The sequence below is a fragment of the Somniosus microcephalus genome, chromosome 19, assembly GCF_052327205.1.
Source record: "Somniosus microcephalus isolate GS21.2 chromosome 19, FLI_Smic_1.0, whole genome shotgun sequence".
NCBI classification, from domain to species: domain Eukaryota; kingdom Metazoa; phylum Chordata; class Chondrichthyes; order Squaliformes; family Somniosidae; genus Somniosus; species Somniosus microcephalus.
In genome coordinates, this window is record NC_141005.1 from 38,459,201 (window position 1) to 38,474,243 (window position 15,043).

At 40.3% G+C, this 15,043-nt stretch overlaps 1 protein-coding gene across 11 annotated transcripts in view; it reads right to left on the reverse strand.

Moving 5' to 3' along the window:
• Positions 1-15,043, reverse strand: part of LOC147104347 (lysine-specific demethylase 2B-like) — a 210,122-nt gene that overhangs the window by 28,119 nt on the left and 166,960 nt on the right. For 5 of the 11 annotated variants that reach the window (XM_085961610.1, XM_085961618.1, XM_085961619.1 and 2 more), the window contains 5 exons: positions 14,465-14,623; positions 12,602-12,690; positions 5,584-5,854; positions 3,845-3,883; positions 183-862 (listed from right to left, as the gene is read on the reverse strand). In XM_085961610.1, the coding sequence (XP_085817736.1) occupies positions 183-862; positions 3,845-3,883; positions 5,584-5,854; positions 12,602-12,690; positions 14,465-14,623 (1,238 nt within the window). The remainder of the gene's footprint in view (positions 1-182; positions 863-3,844; positions 3,884-5,583; positions 5,855-12,601; positions 12,691-14,464; positions 14,624-15,043) is intronic. The other 6 variants (XM_085961615.1, XM_085961617.1, XM_085961613.1 and 3 more) reach the window with 4 other exon arrangements.

The window sequence follows — 15,043 nt, forward strand, 5'->3', positions numbered from 1 at the left end:
CATTAGTCCAGGCCTCTGGATTACTAGCCCAGTGACATTACCACTATGCTACCATTCCTGAAAACACATTGAGATGCCAAGTTTATTTTACAGTGAGACACAAGAGAAAGAAGTTTTAATTGTTTCCACAAAGGGTTCGTTTCCCCCTACTTCAGGACAATAAATAGGAAATAAAAACTTACCATCTGTTCCAGGTTTTACAGACTCTCATGCAAACGCATAAATCTTTGCGACTGAGATAGCCAAACACAGCCATCCACACTTCCCTTTGCATGACATGGTCCTCGCCATCATCGAGGGGCAGAGAGTCCGGGGGTGGGCTGACAGGCGGAGGCCGCACCACATGTCGCTCCATTTGAATGGATTTAGTTGGGGACACGGAGGGTGGTGGTCGAGTGATAACCCTGGGAGCCCGCCTCAAGCTCGTGGTCAGCTGGTGTCTAAGCCTGGGAGTCCCATTTAATCCTTTGCTTAACCTGTGCAGTCTTTCACTGCTTGCCAGCAATCGTTTCGGCTTCTCTACTTTTTCACTGTCTCCTTCAGATTTAATAGGTTGGTGATTCTCATTTGCCAGGCTGGTCTCAGTTTTATGAATCTCCTGATTGAGTTCTTTGCTTAGCTCTTTACTAAGTTCTTTATTGTGCAATCGCTTCTTGCGTTTCTCTTTAAATCTCTCACTTTTCTTCTCCTTGGTCTCTGCACTCTCTGTGCTGGGACCAGCTCTTGGCGAGCTTGACCTGGACTGGTCACTCTCCTTTGTTTTCTGAGGAGTCTCAGGTGGGTCATCCTCAGGCTCTTGTTTGATACTTCGCAGTGATTTGAGAGTTGCTGGGCGGTCTTCATTTGAATGCAAGGATCTTCTCTATTTAACAGAAAAATAAAGTGCGTTACAATCTCAATTCAACACGCTTAACATTTCAACAAGTGAGCAGAGACCTATGGACCTGTGATATGACAGCAGTGTAACTCCAACAGGCCGTGATGTGAGTTACAATATGATTCTATTACTCAGAGCCTAGAAACTAGCAACAGGACACCAGAGGTGATTTGCTAACAAGATTGCTGTCGAGAATTAAATGCACAGTCTTACTGAATGCATACTTTCCCTTCCCCTCCAAGCCATTATATGAAACCAATTGTTATTATGAATTATGAACTAAAGATATGACACATAAAATAACTACTATTTCCAAAAGATTACCCTGACATAATAGCCTAAAGAGAAATTCAATGCAGCAAGGCAACAGACTTTCATGTTTAAGCTGCTGCTTTCTGGAGAAAGATAAAGTGTGTGATGATACGACTGATGAACAGTCACTGAATTCTTGTCACTTGCTGTGAGGCTTATAATCTACCATCGGGCAATCAATAAGAAACACAATTTGTTAAATGCTCCAGAAGTGGAAGACCACGCTGAGCAGCAGCTGAATGTGATCCAAGATAGAACCATACCAGTAAAACACCACAGACAAGTTAATTAAAGGTTTACTCGAAGGATGTCTTCATGAGTTATTAGATACGTTATGTTGTATATTTTATCATCTCAAGAACCTCATTTGGTTTAAATAATCTTAATAATCAAATCTGCAAATGAAAAGAAAATGACTCCAGAGCCCTGCTGTGCCTGGTGCAAAGCTCATACAGTAACCTTGCTGAAAACAGCAGAGTGCCTCAGTCACTTGAAATGTAAATTTTTATTTTTTTACAAGAGCAGCACGATCTAGTTTGAGCTATACATTTATAGAAACTTCCAGAAAGGTAAAGGGCAGTGAGGAGCCTGGCAAAAAAAGTTACTTTTAAAATATTTGCAGATTTTCTAGAATGAAAGTAATTGTAGAAGTTTTTGATCCTAATTTTTCCCACATTACAGCAGTGCCTACACTCCAAAAGTACTTCTTTGGCTGTAAAGCGCTTTGAGACGTCCGGTGGTCGTGAAAGGCAAATGCAAGTCTTTCCTTTTTTATATCCTCCCTGTTATTGTATCCCTCATCAACCCCACACAAAGTAAAAAAAAATTAGGCAGACATTCTGAACAATTTTTTTGAAATTACTGCTCTCATTACAACACATCTTGAAGCAGTTAATGTGATAAATGTAACGGGGTAAAAATTCACCTTGGGGGCAGTTGCGCAAAACGGACGGTACTGCATCGACCCCTGCTATACATCTGGACCTGGAACTGGGTATCGGGCGGGTGTAAAGCGGGCGGCCATTGCAATAACGCCCGCTTTGTGCTACCGCCCAAGACAAATCTTTACCCCAATGTGGACAGAAACAGATATGGTTAGGTGCTGGTTTAAAAGATGGCAAAAAGGAAACATAGAAGGTAGGAGTAGGCCATTCGGCCCTTCGAGCCTGCTCCGCCATTCAACGAGATCATGGCTGATCATCCAAACCCTAGCACCCGGTCCCTACACCGACAGCCATCCCACCCAAGCCCAATCCCCGTAACCCCACATATTTAATCCCCCGTAACACTAAGGGTCGATTTTTTTATCATGGCCAATCAACCTAACCCGCACATCTTTGGACTGTGGGAGGAAACCGGAGCACCCGGAGGAAACCCACGCAAACCCGGGGAAAATGTGCAAACTCCACACAGACAGTCACCCGAGGCCGGATTTGAACCCGGGTCCCTGGCGCTGTGAGGCAACAGTGCTAACCACTATGCCACCGTGCTGCCACTAGTGTAACCTAGTGGTTATGGTAGTGGGTACAGGTCATGAGTTCAAATCCCACCATGGCAAGTCGTGAAGCTGAATTCATCAGATCTGGTAATACAGAGGCTAGTACAAGGGAAAAATGACATGAAAGCTGCTGGACTGTTGTTAAAAAAACCAACACTAATGTCTTTCAGGGAAGGGAACCTGCCACAAGGCCTACATGGTGACTCTTGGAGCAACTAGGGATCGGCTATAAATGCTGTCTTGCTGATGTTGGCCACATCCCAAGAATTTCTTTTGAAAAAGGCACTCTAAATCAAAAGCTGCAATCAGCTCTCTGCACAATTCCTTTTGAAGAGGAAAAGGCCTCATGTAAAAATCTGTAAATTATTAAATACAAGAAAAATTAAATGCTCCTCACTGGCTCAGTGGGTAAAGGCATTGCATGGTGTGGTAATTCAGCCTTAGAAAGCAGAGGTCCCTGTAATGTATATACCTTTAAGGGGGGGGGGGGGGAACTACTTTTTACAGCTCATGTATACTGTAGTACCGGCAGTGACCACACCTGTATATAACGCTGAGTAGTAATCTGTACAGATCAGTTCCACTGTGAGCCACGTTGAGTAAACATCTGTTGTACCGTTTCTCCTGCAGTCTGTGTCTTATTATACACGGACGTAACAGTCCCAAGTTTCATCCCTGATCTATATAGTTATCTGATCTCAGCAGAGCAGAGGAGGGGGTGGGGCTCTACAATTGAGACAAAGTGTAGGGAAGAAGAAAAGATTTGATCAGGAACATATAATTTCGATAGCCCCACTGAAATCTGTCTGTGTGTAGTCATTAGAGGAGGACAGGTTTGGCTTTGGCACAAATAGCTAGCCAACATTCATTGTCCAGGATTACACATGAAAAATGGCTAAGAGATGAGATACTTCAAGACCACTGGTGGTGGTGAATGAGTCAACACTGAAGAATCATCTGAATTCAATGGATGGAATAGGGATTCGCATCTATCACAATAAACATCAGCAGCTCCAGCCCAGCATTGAGCAATGCCAGAGGAGATACACTAATTTATAATGTCTCAGAGCAAAGTAGCCAATTTTAAAAAGCTTTGAAATTTGAGAAAAGAAAACAAATATTGCAGTGGTCAACAGTTTAAAAATACAAATAAATACCTTTTTCCTCAACAGCTTCTCTTCCTTTCCAATCTTGAACTGCAACAAAAGAAGGCAGACTGAGTCAGCATCACAGCAGAGGTCATTCTGATTCTATCATCCTGACTAACACCATTTCTTTGGCAAGAAATATGTGCTAAAGTTCTTTTTCCAAAAACATACATCTGTTTTGTTTATTTCAGCTCTCAGCATTTCAACCATTCATATAAATCAGAGTGAAATGTCTTTCAGTTACTCAGCTTCCCTGCCAATATGGCCAGCGCTTGTTCAGTAACACATGATGTGGATATTCTGCAGAGTGACTGCTTAATAATAGGATTTACAATATTGGTAATTATAGAGTCAACTGAATTATTTGGTAAAAATAGCAATTAAAAGATTGGCACACAATCACTACAATGTACTTTGCTTAGGTTAATTTAAAATCAAATCATAAATCATATATTACTGAATGGGCATTATTTTTAAAAAGAGAGGGTGTTTCTCCATATAACATATAAATATCAATTTTTGGTTTAAAATAAGACTTCAAACAGCATGATTTAGAAAGCTCCACAACCGATTGGACTTCTCTTGCCATCACTTACTATGTTACATTTCTTGGCTGCCCCGATTGCTCAGCAAGTTTATCAAGAGATTAGCTGAGCCACACAGAGCAGTAAAGTCCAAGGTTCAATCTTCAGTCTATGCTGAGTTAGCTGGTGCAGCGGTTGGAGAATTACAATTGGCTTCAGTGCTGCTAAGTTAGACAGAGGAAAATCAGAATGTCTACTCACCTGATCGCGATAAGTGCACAGTCTGGTTGTCAAGCGGCAACAGAATTAGGTTCGGCTGTGATGCCTCCCCCAATTAACATATATATCACATTACTCAAACGTATCTTGGAAACGTGCATTAAATTGAGGCAGAATAATGAATCAACTGACTATATTGTCCATACTGTACAATATAAGGAGTCATACTTTAAGGTTAGCTGTAGTGCATCACTAAAATAACTAAAACAGACAATATGCAACAAAACGGTATATGAAAGACAAGTATACAACTATGGTGTAAAAAGAATTAACAACACTTGTAAGGACCAAGTTACAAGTGGGCTTTGTAAAGGGTTAAACAGTGGAGTACTGACTGGCCTTGGAGTCTGCAGTGGAAATTCACAGAAAACTCAAAGGATAAATTGGGGTCAGAAAGCGGGTTTGAGATCAGCCATGGAAATGGGAGCAGTGAATCCCGCGTTTGGTGCCATGTGGTGTCATGACCTTTAGAATGGGAATCCTCAAGGTAAATGCTGTCAAAGCGAAGGAAGAACGTCATACCCTATTTAGACTGATAATCATGGCCATAACGCAGGCTATGCAATTGAGTCTATGTCTGCCAATTATTCGAGCTGTCCTGGTTATGCTGGTGAACATGCAATGGACGGACGGTAAGGGGGTTAGAGAGAGGAGCAGTGAATGTGGCAAGCAGGAAGTCACCAATGGTGATCCTATTGACCCATAAATCACTGCACTATTCACTGAAAAACTTCATCAGCTTTTTGCAAATAATAAATATTTGATGAGGTTCTGAATTTTTCCAACAATAAAGTAAACCCTAAAATTAATCATCTTATCAGATACAATCTTAAAAAAAATCACTGTACTTAAATCTACGAGTATTATTTAACAATGGCATATTAATTAAAAACCCTCTCGATACGAATCTGCTTTGTTATCAATTGCTGAGTTTTTATGTTGCACCTTTTTTCTGGCAACTGGCTCAGATGTTCGGTCAACCATTCGCCGCTTTCGCATCACAAGCCCGTCCTCAGATTTCCTTCTTGGAACAGAGTCATCGGATCTTTTCTTGGAATGTTCCTCCGATCTCCGTTTGGAATTTTCCTCTCGGTCTCCCTTTCTCTTGGTCGTCTCTGTGGAGTCCTTGTGTTCTCTGTTCTGCTTCTGCTCCTTCAGCAATGAACCTGGGAGGTTGGAGGCATACTTAAACCCCGGCCCTCTTTTCTGCTTATAGACCAGAAGAAGAAAAAAACAGATACAACTTTATACCTCGTGTCTTTTGGCATTATTGTAATGTTAATGGTTAATAGTCTTACTCTGCCTACATGCTAATCACACACAATTAAATACCAGATATCAGAAAATTATACCAGATATAATCTTACAAACATCACTGTACTTATAGCCATGATAGGTGGATACATAATATAACATACACACATCACAGAACAGGTGCAGAACATTCTACGGGGAAAAGGGAACAGCCAGAAGTCGTGGTCCATGTTGGAACCAATGACACAGGAAGGAAATGAGTTGAGGTCCTGCAGTTTCAGGAGCTAGGGAGGATGTTAAAGAGCAGGATCTCAAAGGTGGTAATCTCTGGATTACTCCCAGTGCCACGTGCTAGTGAGTATAGGAGCAGTAAGAGAAAGCAGGTTAATGTGTGGTTGGAGAAATGGTGCAGGAGGGAAGGCTTCAGATTCCTGAGGCATTGGGACCAATTCTGGGGAAGGAGGGACCTGTACAAGATGGACGGGTTGCACCTCAACAGGGCTGGGACCAATTCCCCAGGTAATGAGAGGGAGGGTTTAAACTAATTTGGCAGGGGGAGGGGCACCTGGATGAAGCATTAGGGAGGAGAAACAAGGGGCACAGAGGACTGGGAGAGATAGACAGCATTAGAATAACGAGTAGTTCAGAAATAAGAAGGATCAGACGGGGGGAAACGGGAGGCAGACTAGGATGGGTTTAGAGTGCACGCACGTAAATGAACGGAGCGTGGTAAAGTAGGTTGGTGAGCTGCAGGCACAAATTGCCACATGGAATTGGGAAATTAATATTCCTGGCTACAAGGTATTCAGGAAAGATAGGGAAGAGAAAAGAGGAGGGTGGCAGTATTGGTCAAAGATACTGTTATAAAACTGGAAAGGGATGACGTACTTGAGGGTTCAAAGGCAGACTCTATTTGGTTAGAATTAAGGAACAATAGAGGAGCGATTATGCTGCTGGGTGTATAGGCCACCAAATAGTGGGAAGGAGACAGAAAAAGATGCAAGAACTATAGAGCAGTGATAATAGGGAACGTCAATTAGCCTAATATAGACTGGGAGGAATTCCAGAAATGTGTACAAGAAAATGTTCTTGATCAGTATGCTTCCAGCCCAACGAGGAGGAAGCAGTGCTGGATCTGGTTCTGGGGAATGAAGTGGGGCAAGTGGAGCAGGTTTCAATGGGAGAGCATTTGGGAAACAGCGATCACAATATTATAGGCTTAAAGTAGTTATGGAAAAGGTCAAGGAAAAATCAAGTGTGAAAATATTTAACTGGAGGAGGGCTAATTTCAGTGAGTTGAAAGGGGATCTGACCCAGGTGGGTTGGAATCAAATACTGACAAAGTAAAACAGTAAATGAGCAATGGGAGGCCTTTAAAGAAAAAATAGTTTGGGTACAGACTAGACACACTCCCATGAGGGGGAAAGGAAGGACAACCAAAGCTAGAGCTCCCTGGATGACTAAAGATGTAGAAATTAAAATGAAACAGGAAAAGGATTATGATAAATGTCAGACTGAGAATGCAGTAGAGAACCAAGCTGAATACAAAAAGTACTGAGGAGAACTGAAAAAGGAAATAAAGAGGGTAAAGAGAGTGTATAAGAATAGATTAGCGGGCAACATAAAAGGGAACCCAAAAGTCTTTTATAAACATATAAATAGTAAAAAGGTAGCCAAAGGAAGGGTGAGGGCGATTAGGGACCAAATAGGAGATGATCTTGTTGGGGCAGAGGACATGGCTGAGGTAAAGGAGGAGGTAGTCAAGAAATTGGATAGGATAAAAATAGATAGAGGTACTTAAAAGGTTGGCAGTGCTCAAAGTAGAAAAGTCACCCAGATTGGATGGGATGCATCGTAGGTTGCTGAGGGAAGTAAGGGTGGAGATAGCAGATGCTCTGGCCACAATCTTCCAATCCTCCTTAGATAGGGGAGCGGTGCCAGAGGACTACACCACTGTTCAAAAAGGAGGAGGGATAAACCCAGCAACTACAGGCCAGTCAGCCTTACATCAGTGGTAGAGAAACTTCCACACAGCCCAGCAAATTTTTCCCCTTCAATTGGATAAGCTTTCAAAGAGCCGGCACAGGCACGATGGGCCAAACGGCCTCCTTCTGTGCTGTATCATTCTTTGATTTAATAATGAAACATTAACTAAAAACTTTCTATACTAATCTGATCAGCCAGATAAGCCTTGTGCTAAATATCTACCATAAACATTAATGTATGTCCCACTGAGTTGTGGGACACTGGCTCAGATCCCACTCTGGTGAGTTCCTGATCTCAGCTGTGCCACTGTGGGAAGGCATGGAGCAAAGAGAACGTAAGTTCCCCGACTGCTCTTGCATACCACATGGTGGCAGTGTGGGAGTGGGTCACTCATCCTCTCAGCCACACATGCTGGTTGGCCCAAGAGAGGCTGCAGGAAATGAAAAATGAGGAAAATTAGACCCTGGAAAGAAACACACATCATAAACTCGAAGTAACACTTATAAAATCTATATTAGATTTTTCAAATGCTAAAATCTGTGTGGAATAAATGATTCAGGATGCAATCTGTCATGCACAGCTTAATCAAATCTCACCAGAGTACACTCATTGTCAACGAGTACAGTATTTAACTTCAGATAACATCAGACATGAATTGCTGGAGCAAATAACTTTATTACAATGCCAATTTTTGTGATATTTACATCATAACTGACATTTAATTATAATGTATACCAAACTCCAAAGGTCAGAATTGTTAACACTTGTCAGCAATCATTCAAGAGACAATGATTTATTATATTAATCCTGGTTAAATTGTAATTTACTATTTGTGCAGAGTAATGCATCTTTCAGCATAATTATCTTTTTAAAAAAAGAAGCAAAAAACATACATCAACTACCCAGCTAATGAAATGTAGACTTGCAAATATATTTCTCAGTTTGTTTGATCACATCAATGTCACTGTCAAATTCATAGGTGCTCAGTTTCAACATCAACAACACATGGACCAGTTTGGTGGAAACAGAATAAATCATAGGTGAACTAAGCTGCGGACTCTGAAGAACCGCACGATATGTGTAAAGCACTGTCCTATACTGCTACTGGCTTAGCTCTAAACTAGATTAATCAATTTTTTCAGCCAATTAACATTTTAGACACACATATCAATAAATCAGTAACAATTTTTTGTAAAACGTAAACCTGGCAATAACCCAGAAGGAATCACCTAAACTGACATTATGTATCATCACAAAACCAGATGTTAGAATCAGATCTTTGTCATGTAGTTCTATTATCAATCGTCTTGTTTGTTCTTTCAGAATTCAAGTTTATTCTTTCCTTTACTTGTGAAAAGAATGTAGGTATATTGTCTGTTACGTTATCAGCCAAGAACATTCATCAGTGTGTAGCATTATCTGGAGCATCAATGTACTGCATTGTAGTTTTCCAGTTTACTAAACTGAATAGATCTTGTACATACACTAGATAATCATTCTAACATGCTATTCAGGAATCAACCAAAATACATGAAGTGATCAAATCAAATGGCAGCCCATTCCCTTTGGCTGGCCTGCAGTAAAGAGACAGATTCTGTCAAAATTAGTGACTGCAAATTGTGTCCTTGCAAAATGTAAAAATTTTCGTGCTGGTTACTGCATAGAACTAAAGAGTAATTAAATGGTGCCACTACCATTGGAGCATGTTTGACTGTTGAAGCTGTAATTGTTCCAGTTATAAACTGATTCTGCAGTTTCTTTCTTTTATCTTCTCAGCCAATTAACTAATTCAAGCTATCAGGCTCCCCAACACCTTTCCTAGGTTCACTCTAGATTGTGTTTTACTTGCTCAATGGCACGGTACATTGGTACAATGGGTGGAAGATGCCGTGGAATAGCTGAAATGCTATTTGCACTTTGCAAATTCCTAATTTCAGTGATTAGGGGCTTTCACAACACATGGAAAAGGGAGTGGGGGTGAGTCTAAAGACGGAATCAGTCCTTGCTGATCTGATTGACCTTTTGGTGGCTGGGCCAACATTGGCATTACCAGTTTTTACGAGAGGTCACCTGTTTGACCTTCTGATTAATAATGGTACACAGCATGGAGGCCCTAAAGAGAGATGAGATACAAAATGACAGGACAAGAGAAAGAAATGTACTAAATAAGGAAGATTAATAGCTAAATCAATTAATCAATGTTCAATAGTTGAAGTTCTATTTCCTAACTTTCTAAAAATAAGTATCCACAGGCCTGTATGAGGTGCCAGCTTGTTAAACTAATTAACAATCCTATGAAAGGAGTTCCTTCTAAACTTTCATTTAGACATTAGTTCCTTAACTTTGAACTTGTGTTATTTTGTCCTGTGCTCCTCATTCAAATAATTCACAGATGGATAATGTGGAACATATATGTATACATATAATATAAATTACAAAACTGAAGCATATCTCCTTCATTCTTTGTTTTGATGAATTATTGTTCCATCAGACCGACTCCATATCACAGTAATCCAAATCTGTAAATTGTCCTTATTCTACTCCGGAACTATGATGGCCAGGACTGAAGGCAATGCTACAAGTGTGGAGTCATCAATGTAAAAAGCATTGATACAGGGAAACATATTTTTGGACTTGGACACCACGCTACTGAGCAATGAAACAGGACATTCTGTTTTGTTAATCACTGTTTCACATTTTAAGCATGCGTTTGAAGTCCAGTCTACAATCTCTTTAAATGCTTTCTCTCCTCTACCGACAACAAAGTACATGAATTCTTTCAAGTACTGAGCCTCTTCAGCTCCCTATGATTAGCATCCCACTCATACAATTTCTTGCCATCCTGGGAGATCTGAGCCTGGGGCTCGGGAGGACCATGGGACATATGTGTACTGCACTGTCCAATACTATTAGCTGAAGACTAAATAAATCTGCCGCCTTCAGAAAATATGGAAATTTTTCAAAATTTCATTCAAAACATGTAGGGGGTCTGAGCACTGATTTGTGGGGAAATTACTAAAATCAGTTCTCAGCTCAAATAAAGCTCATGGTAATTATCCTGCTTCCTCCAGTTAGCAGTTTCTGATGCACTTGTCCCCAATTTCACAACCCCATAACCACCTCATCATCATGTTGCAAGACACAATATTAAATGCCTTTCTAAAGTCAAGGTCAAGGACACTGCTAGTCAGTTTTGAAAAAAAGACATAATTGCAGGACACAATCCAAAAATACCAATAAAATCCCAAACAATAAGAATGGAACTTGATTTATTTGGTCCCCATAAAATAATGGCCCTGATTTAAGGAACGAGCAGCCCCTTTGTATATTGTAAGCAAGACCACTGGCTTTCCATTTTCACAGAAAAATGGATAGAATCATGTATACGATCCCCAAAATCCCAGATTCTCATGTAATAAAAATGGAATATGGTTTATGTAATTACTGTAAAGCTTGGTCAAGGGTATATCTACTGGGTCATCACCACCCCCCTCCCAACAACTGAGAAACTCAGTCACATCCCAAAAAAAAATTACACTGCATATTAATTTAAAAAAAATTCCAGCCAATGATCTACCCTTGTCAAAATATTTTCTTCCTTTTCCTTTTAGGTTTAGTTTGGCGCGCACTATTCCCAGATATAAAGGACAGTCCACCTGCTCCCAGCCTTCTGGCAATGAACCGTTGAATATTCCATTCCGTGTTTTGTGGCAAAAAATTCCATTAGCTTCAACATACATATTCCATTCCATGTTCTGTGTTAGGTACTGTCGGCTAGTGATTGACACAGCAAGTGCTCGCAGAGTGCATGAGCTAGATACACATGGCTAAGGATGATGATGTGCCGTTTTAGCTGAACTGTTTTGAATAGAACCATGCTTCAGATCCTTTAATCACCACAGAACGAACAGCAGTGAAGTCCACGTCTGGGCTGCCCAATAAGCAGATCTGTTCATCTCCTGTGGCTGTTCGGCATCTACCCTTGTGGCCAGGTTGCGACTGGGAACTGACTGTTGAACACCAGGGAACATCGTCTTACTCTGCATTCCATAATGCATTATGACACCCGTATACCATCACCAGGAGACACAATCGTATTCAGCACACCATCAGCAAAACAGTCACCAGGTATCACATAGAAAATACTGTTTAATTTAAATGTCAACAACCTTCGACTATACATGGATGGTATAAACTACACTTTGCCACAGCATTTAAAGACAATTTGTTGATTGGCTGAACCATATCATGTTGAATTTGACTGAGGGGCTATAAAACTTAATGGGTATGAGGCAACCAGCTGTTTTGTACCAACATTCAATGGAGACTTTTTTGTGAGTTATCCTTTGAAATAAAAAAAGCTCTGAGATACCCTATCAAAAAATTTAGGAATGAATTTCCCAATAAATGGTGCTCCTCCAATTGCTCTGCTGGTAAATATAATCACATGGTATTGCACCAGGTCACCAAGAAGTAATCAAGTTCCAGGTTTAATACTTAGCCTGGGCTGAGCTAGCCAACTTGTCAATGTGGTGATGAGACTCTTATTGATTTGCCTTAATATTTTAGGGACAGTGAGGGAGGAGAACCAACCGTCGTTCCCAATTCTTATTGTGATCTAGTGACTCCTGCTGGAAGTGCGCGAGGACAGGGTTGGACCTGGCTACAATGACCCACCCACTACAATATCAAACAGCCCAGACAGAAAACTCTAGTTATACTTACTTTCCCTGTTTTTCCCTCATGGTTGCACTTTGGACATTCCCAGCAGTTTGGAAGCTCTTCATTGACAACTCCATCTCCATCCTGTACCTAGTAACAAATGCAGGAAATTAACATCATTAATAAAAGTCCATTCTGATAACTGACAATTCTCCAGCAGCACAAAGGAACAGAACAATATTTTTGACTAAAATTAAAAATCCAAATAGCAATCGATAAATAATTCTGTATACAACACATCATACAATGGTAAAGTTAAGCTGGTTGACATTTTCTGACTTGAAGGTTTTGGCATAGAGAGAAGGAAAAAGCAGGTCAGAACACAATAGGCAAAACTTTTTAAATATGATAGCACTGTAAATAAAATATTTCAAAAACAGTAAATATTTAAAATCATGAACTAGAGTCACCAGCCGTGTAACTTTGCACTGCTGGTGCACACTGAACTGCTTGTGCCCCTACCTTCAGAAGAGGCAGGGTGAAGAGGGCAAAGGTGTAGATTGCCTTTAAAGCTTATTTTCAACAAGGAATAAAATGGTGGTGAACTGTCAACAGTGAGATTGCAGGGTACATACCATTTTGTAAATTGCGGTGATACTTCATGATCAAATCCCCAAAAAACTATAACTGGCCACTGTATGATAACTGAAACTAGCGAGGAGTTGAGTGTCTCAGAAGAGAGTTTATTTAGTTAGCTGTACAATCCGTTTAACCCAGTTCCTTAGCTGATATGTTGAAAACCGGGTTTTAGCTATGGCACTGGACTAGTACAAATTAAAGAGATGCTGTACATAGTGTCAGTTAGTTAGTTAGTCATCATGTTGCTGGAATGTTCACTATTTGATACACAGGAAACAAGTGTGTTTCACAGACACAGAATGAGTGCTTCTAGCCTCACCGTTCAATACCAAAACCTTGTTACAGAATTTTTCACATCAGTGTCTTTTATTGATCAGCTTCGACTTAATTTCTTTAGGGGGTGGAAGGGGGGAGTCAATATCACAAACCGGATTCAGATCATTCCCATTAGACCTAATCCAGAAAATAAATCCACGGTTGAGTGCAGAGTGAGAAGTCACTTAATCTCAGTCCAATGCTGTGAACATGTGATGCATTCAAATCGGAACAGAGTAATTTATAGCTTTGCTCAAAAATACAATGGCAACCAGAACTTTGACATCAAATGGATTCTATTTACCTGCCTGTATTTTCATGCAACGTGGCTTAATGGAGACTCGTTAACCACCCACCACGCAGCTGCAGTTCTGAACTGTACAGGCATAAACTGACCATCTGCACAGTTTTACTAAAGTAAACGGCAAGTGCAAGGCATTTTATTGCTTTTATTTAACAAATTAAGCTAATCCTCTAGAGCCTTCTGACAATATAAATGATGATAGAACACGTTAATGTGTAGTCTCACAGTTCTGAACAAACCTACGTCTGAACACTGCTTTAAAATAGAACCAACACAAGATATAACCTGTATCAAGATGGCATCTATATTTTTCCCCCTTATGACTGTGTGAAATGCATTGAGACATATTTCTACATTAAATGTGCTATATAAATGCAAGTTGTTATTGTTATTTGAGGTTTCATCACAGTTACAGGCTAATTACTACTAACATTTCCACTTCAGTGATTGTGATATTGGAAAGAGATTCACTTTATATTTAAACATCTGTGGACTTTTATTTCTCACTGATGACAATACTCAGAATCTTTTTTGAGTCACTTTCCTACAATTTCCCTTTAAATCTATTTGCTGGCCTGCTGGACCTCGCTCTCTAGGCTTATACATGAAGAAATGCACTCCAGCTAGAGTCAGCACTTTAATGAGATGAAGGGAAAAAATAATTACCTTTAACTGCTTTACCTTTAAGCAGCCAGGATGCACGATTTCATTACAAATTGAGCATTCCATCAGCATGAAATTAAACTTTTCCTCCTCTTCTTCCACAGTGTCCTCCTTTCCTGCTTCTCCACAGATGAGACAGACTGCTGTGTGTGGCAGGACCGGCTATGGAGAAAACAGACACCATAATGGTTTAAGTACACCATCTGTAATACTTCCAATACACCATCACAACCAACAACAGTTACTCCTAGTCCATGTAAGCAATACCTCTGTAGACTTGTACTCAAACTATTCTGGTTATGTGTCCCAACACACTATTGCTTTTTAAATTGTTTTTCCACAATGTCTGAATCTTGAATCTACTGTTACTCCAAGGTCCTTTAAAAAATCTCCCTGTGCTAATTCAATTTCCTGCACTGTGTACCTTTATTGCTAATTTTCTTTTCCAATTTACAAAACTTTGCATGTCTCAGTATTTAACGTATTTTGCCATCTGTCTGATTGAATAATAAACATATATCCTCCTGCAAAACCCCATCTACCCAGGCAGAGGCAGTCTCATAGTGCTCCCTCTTTCTGCTG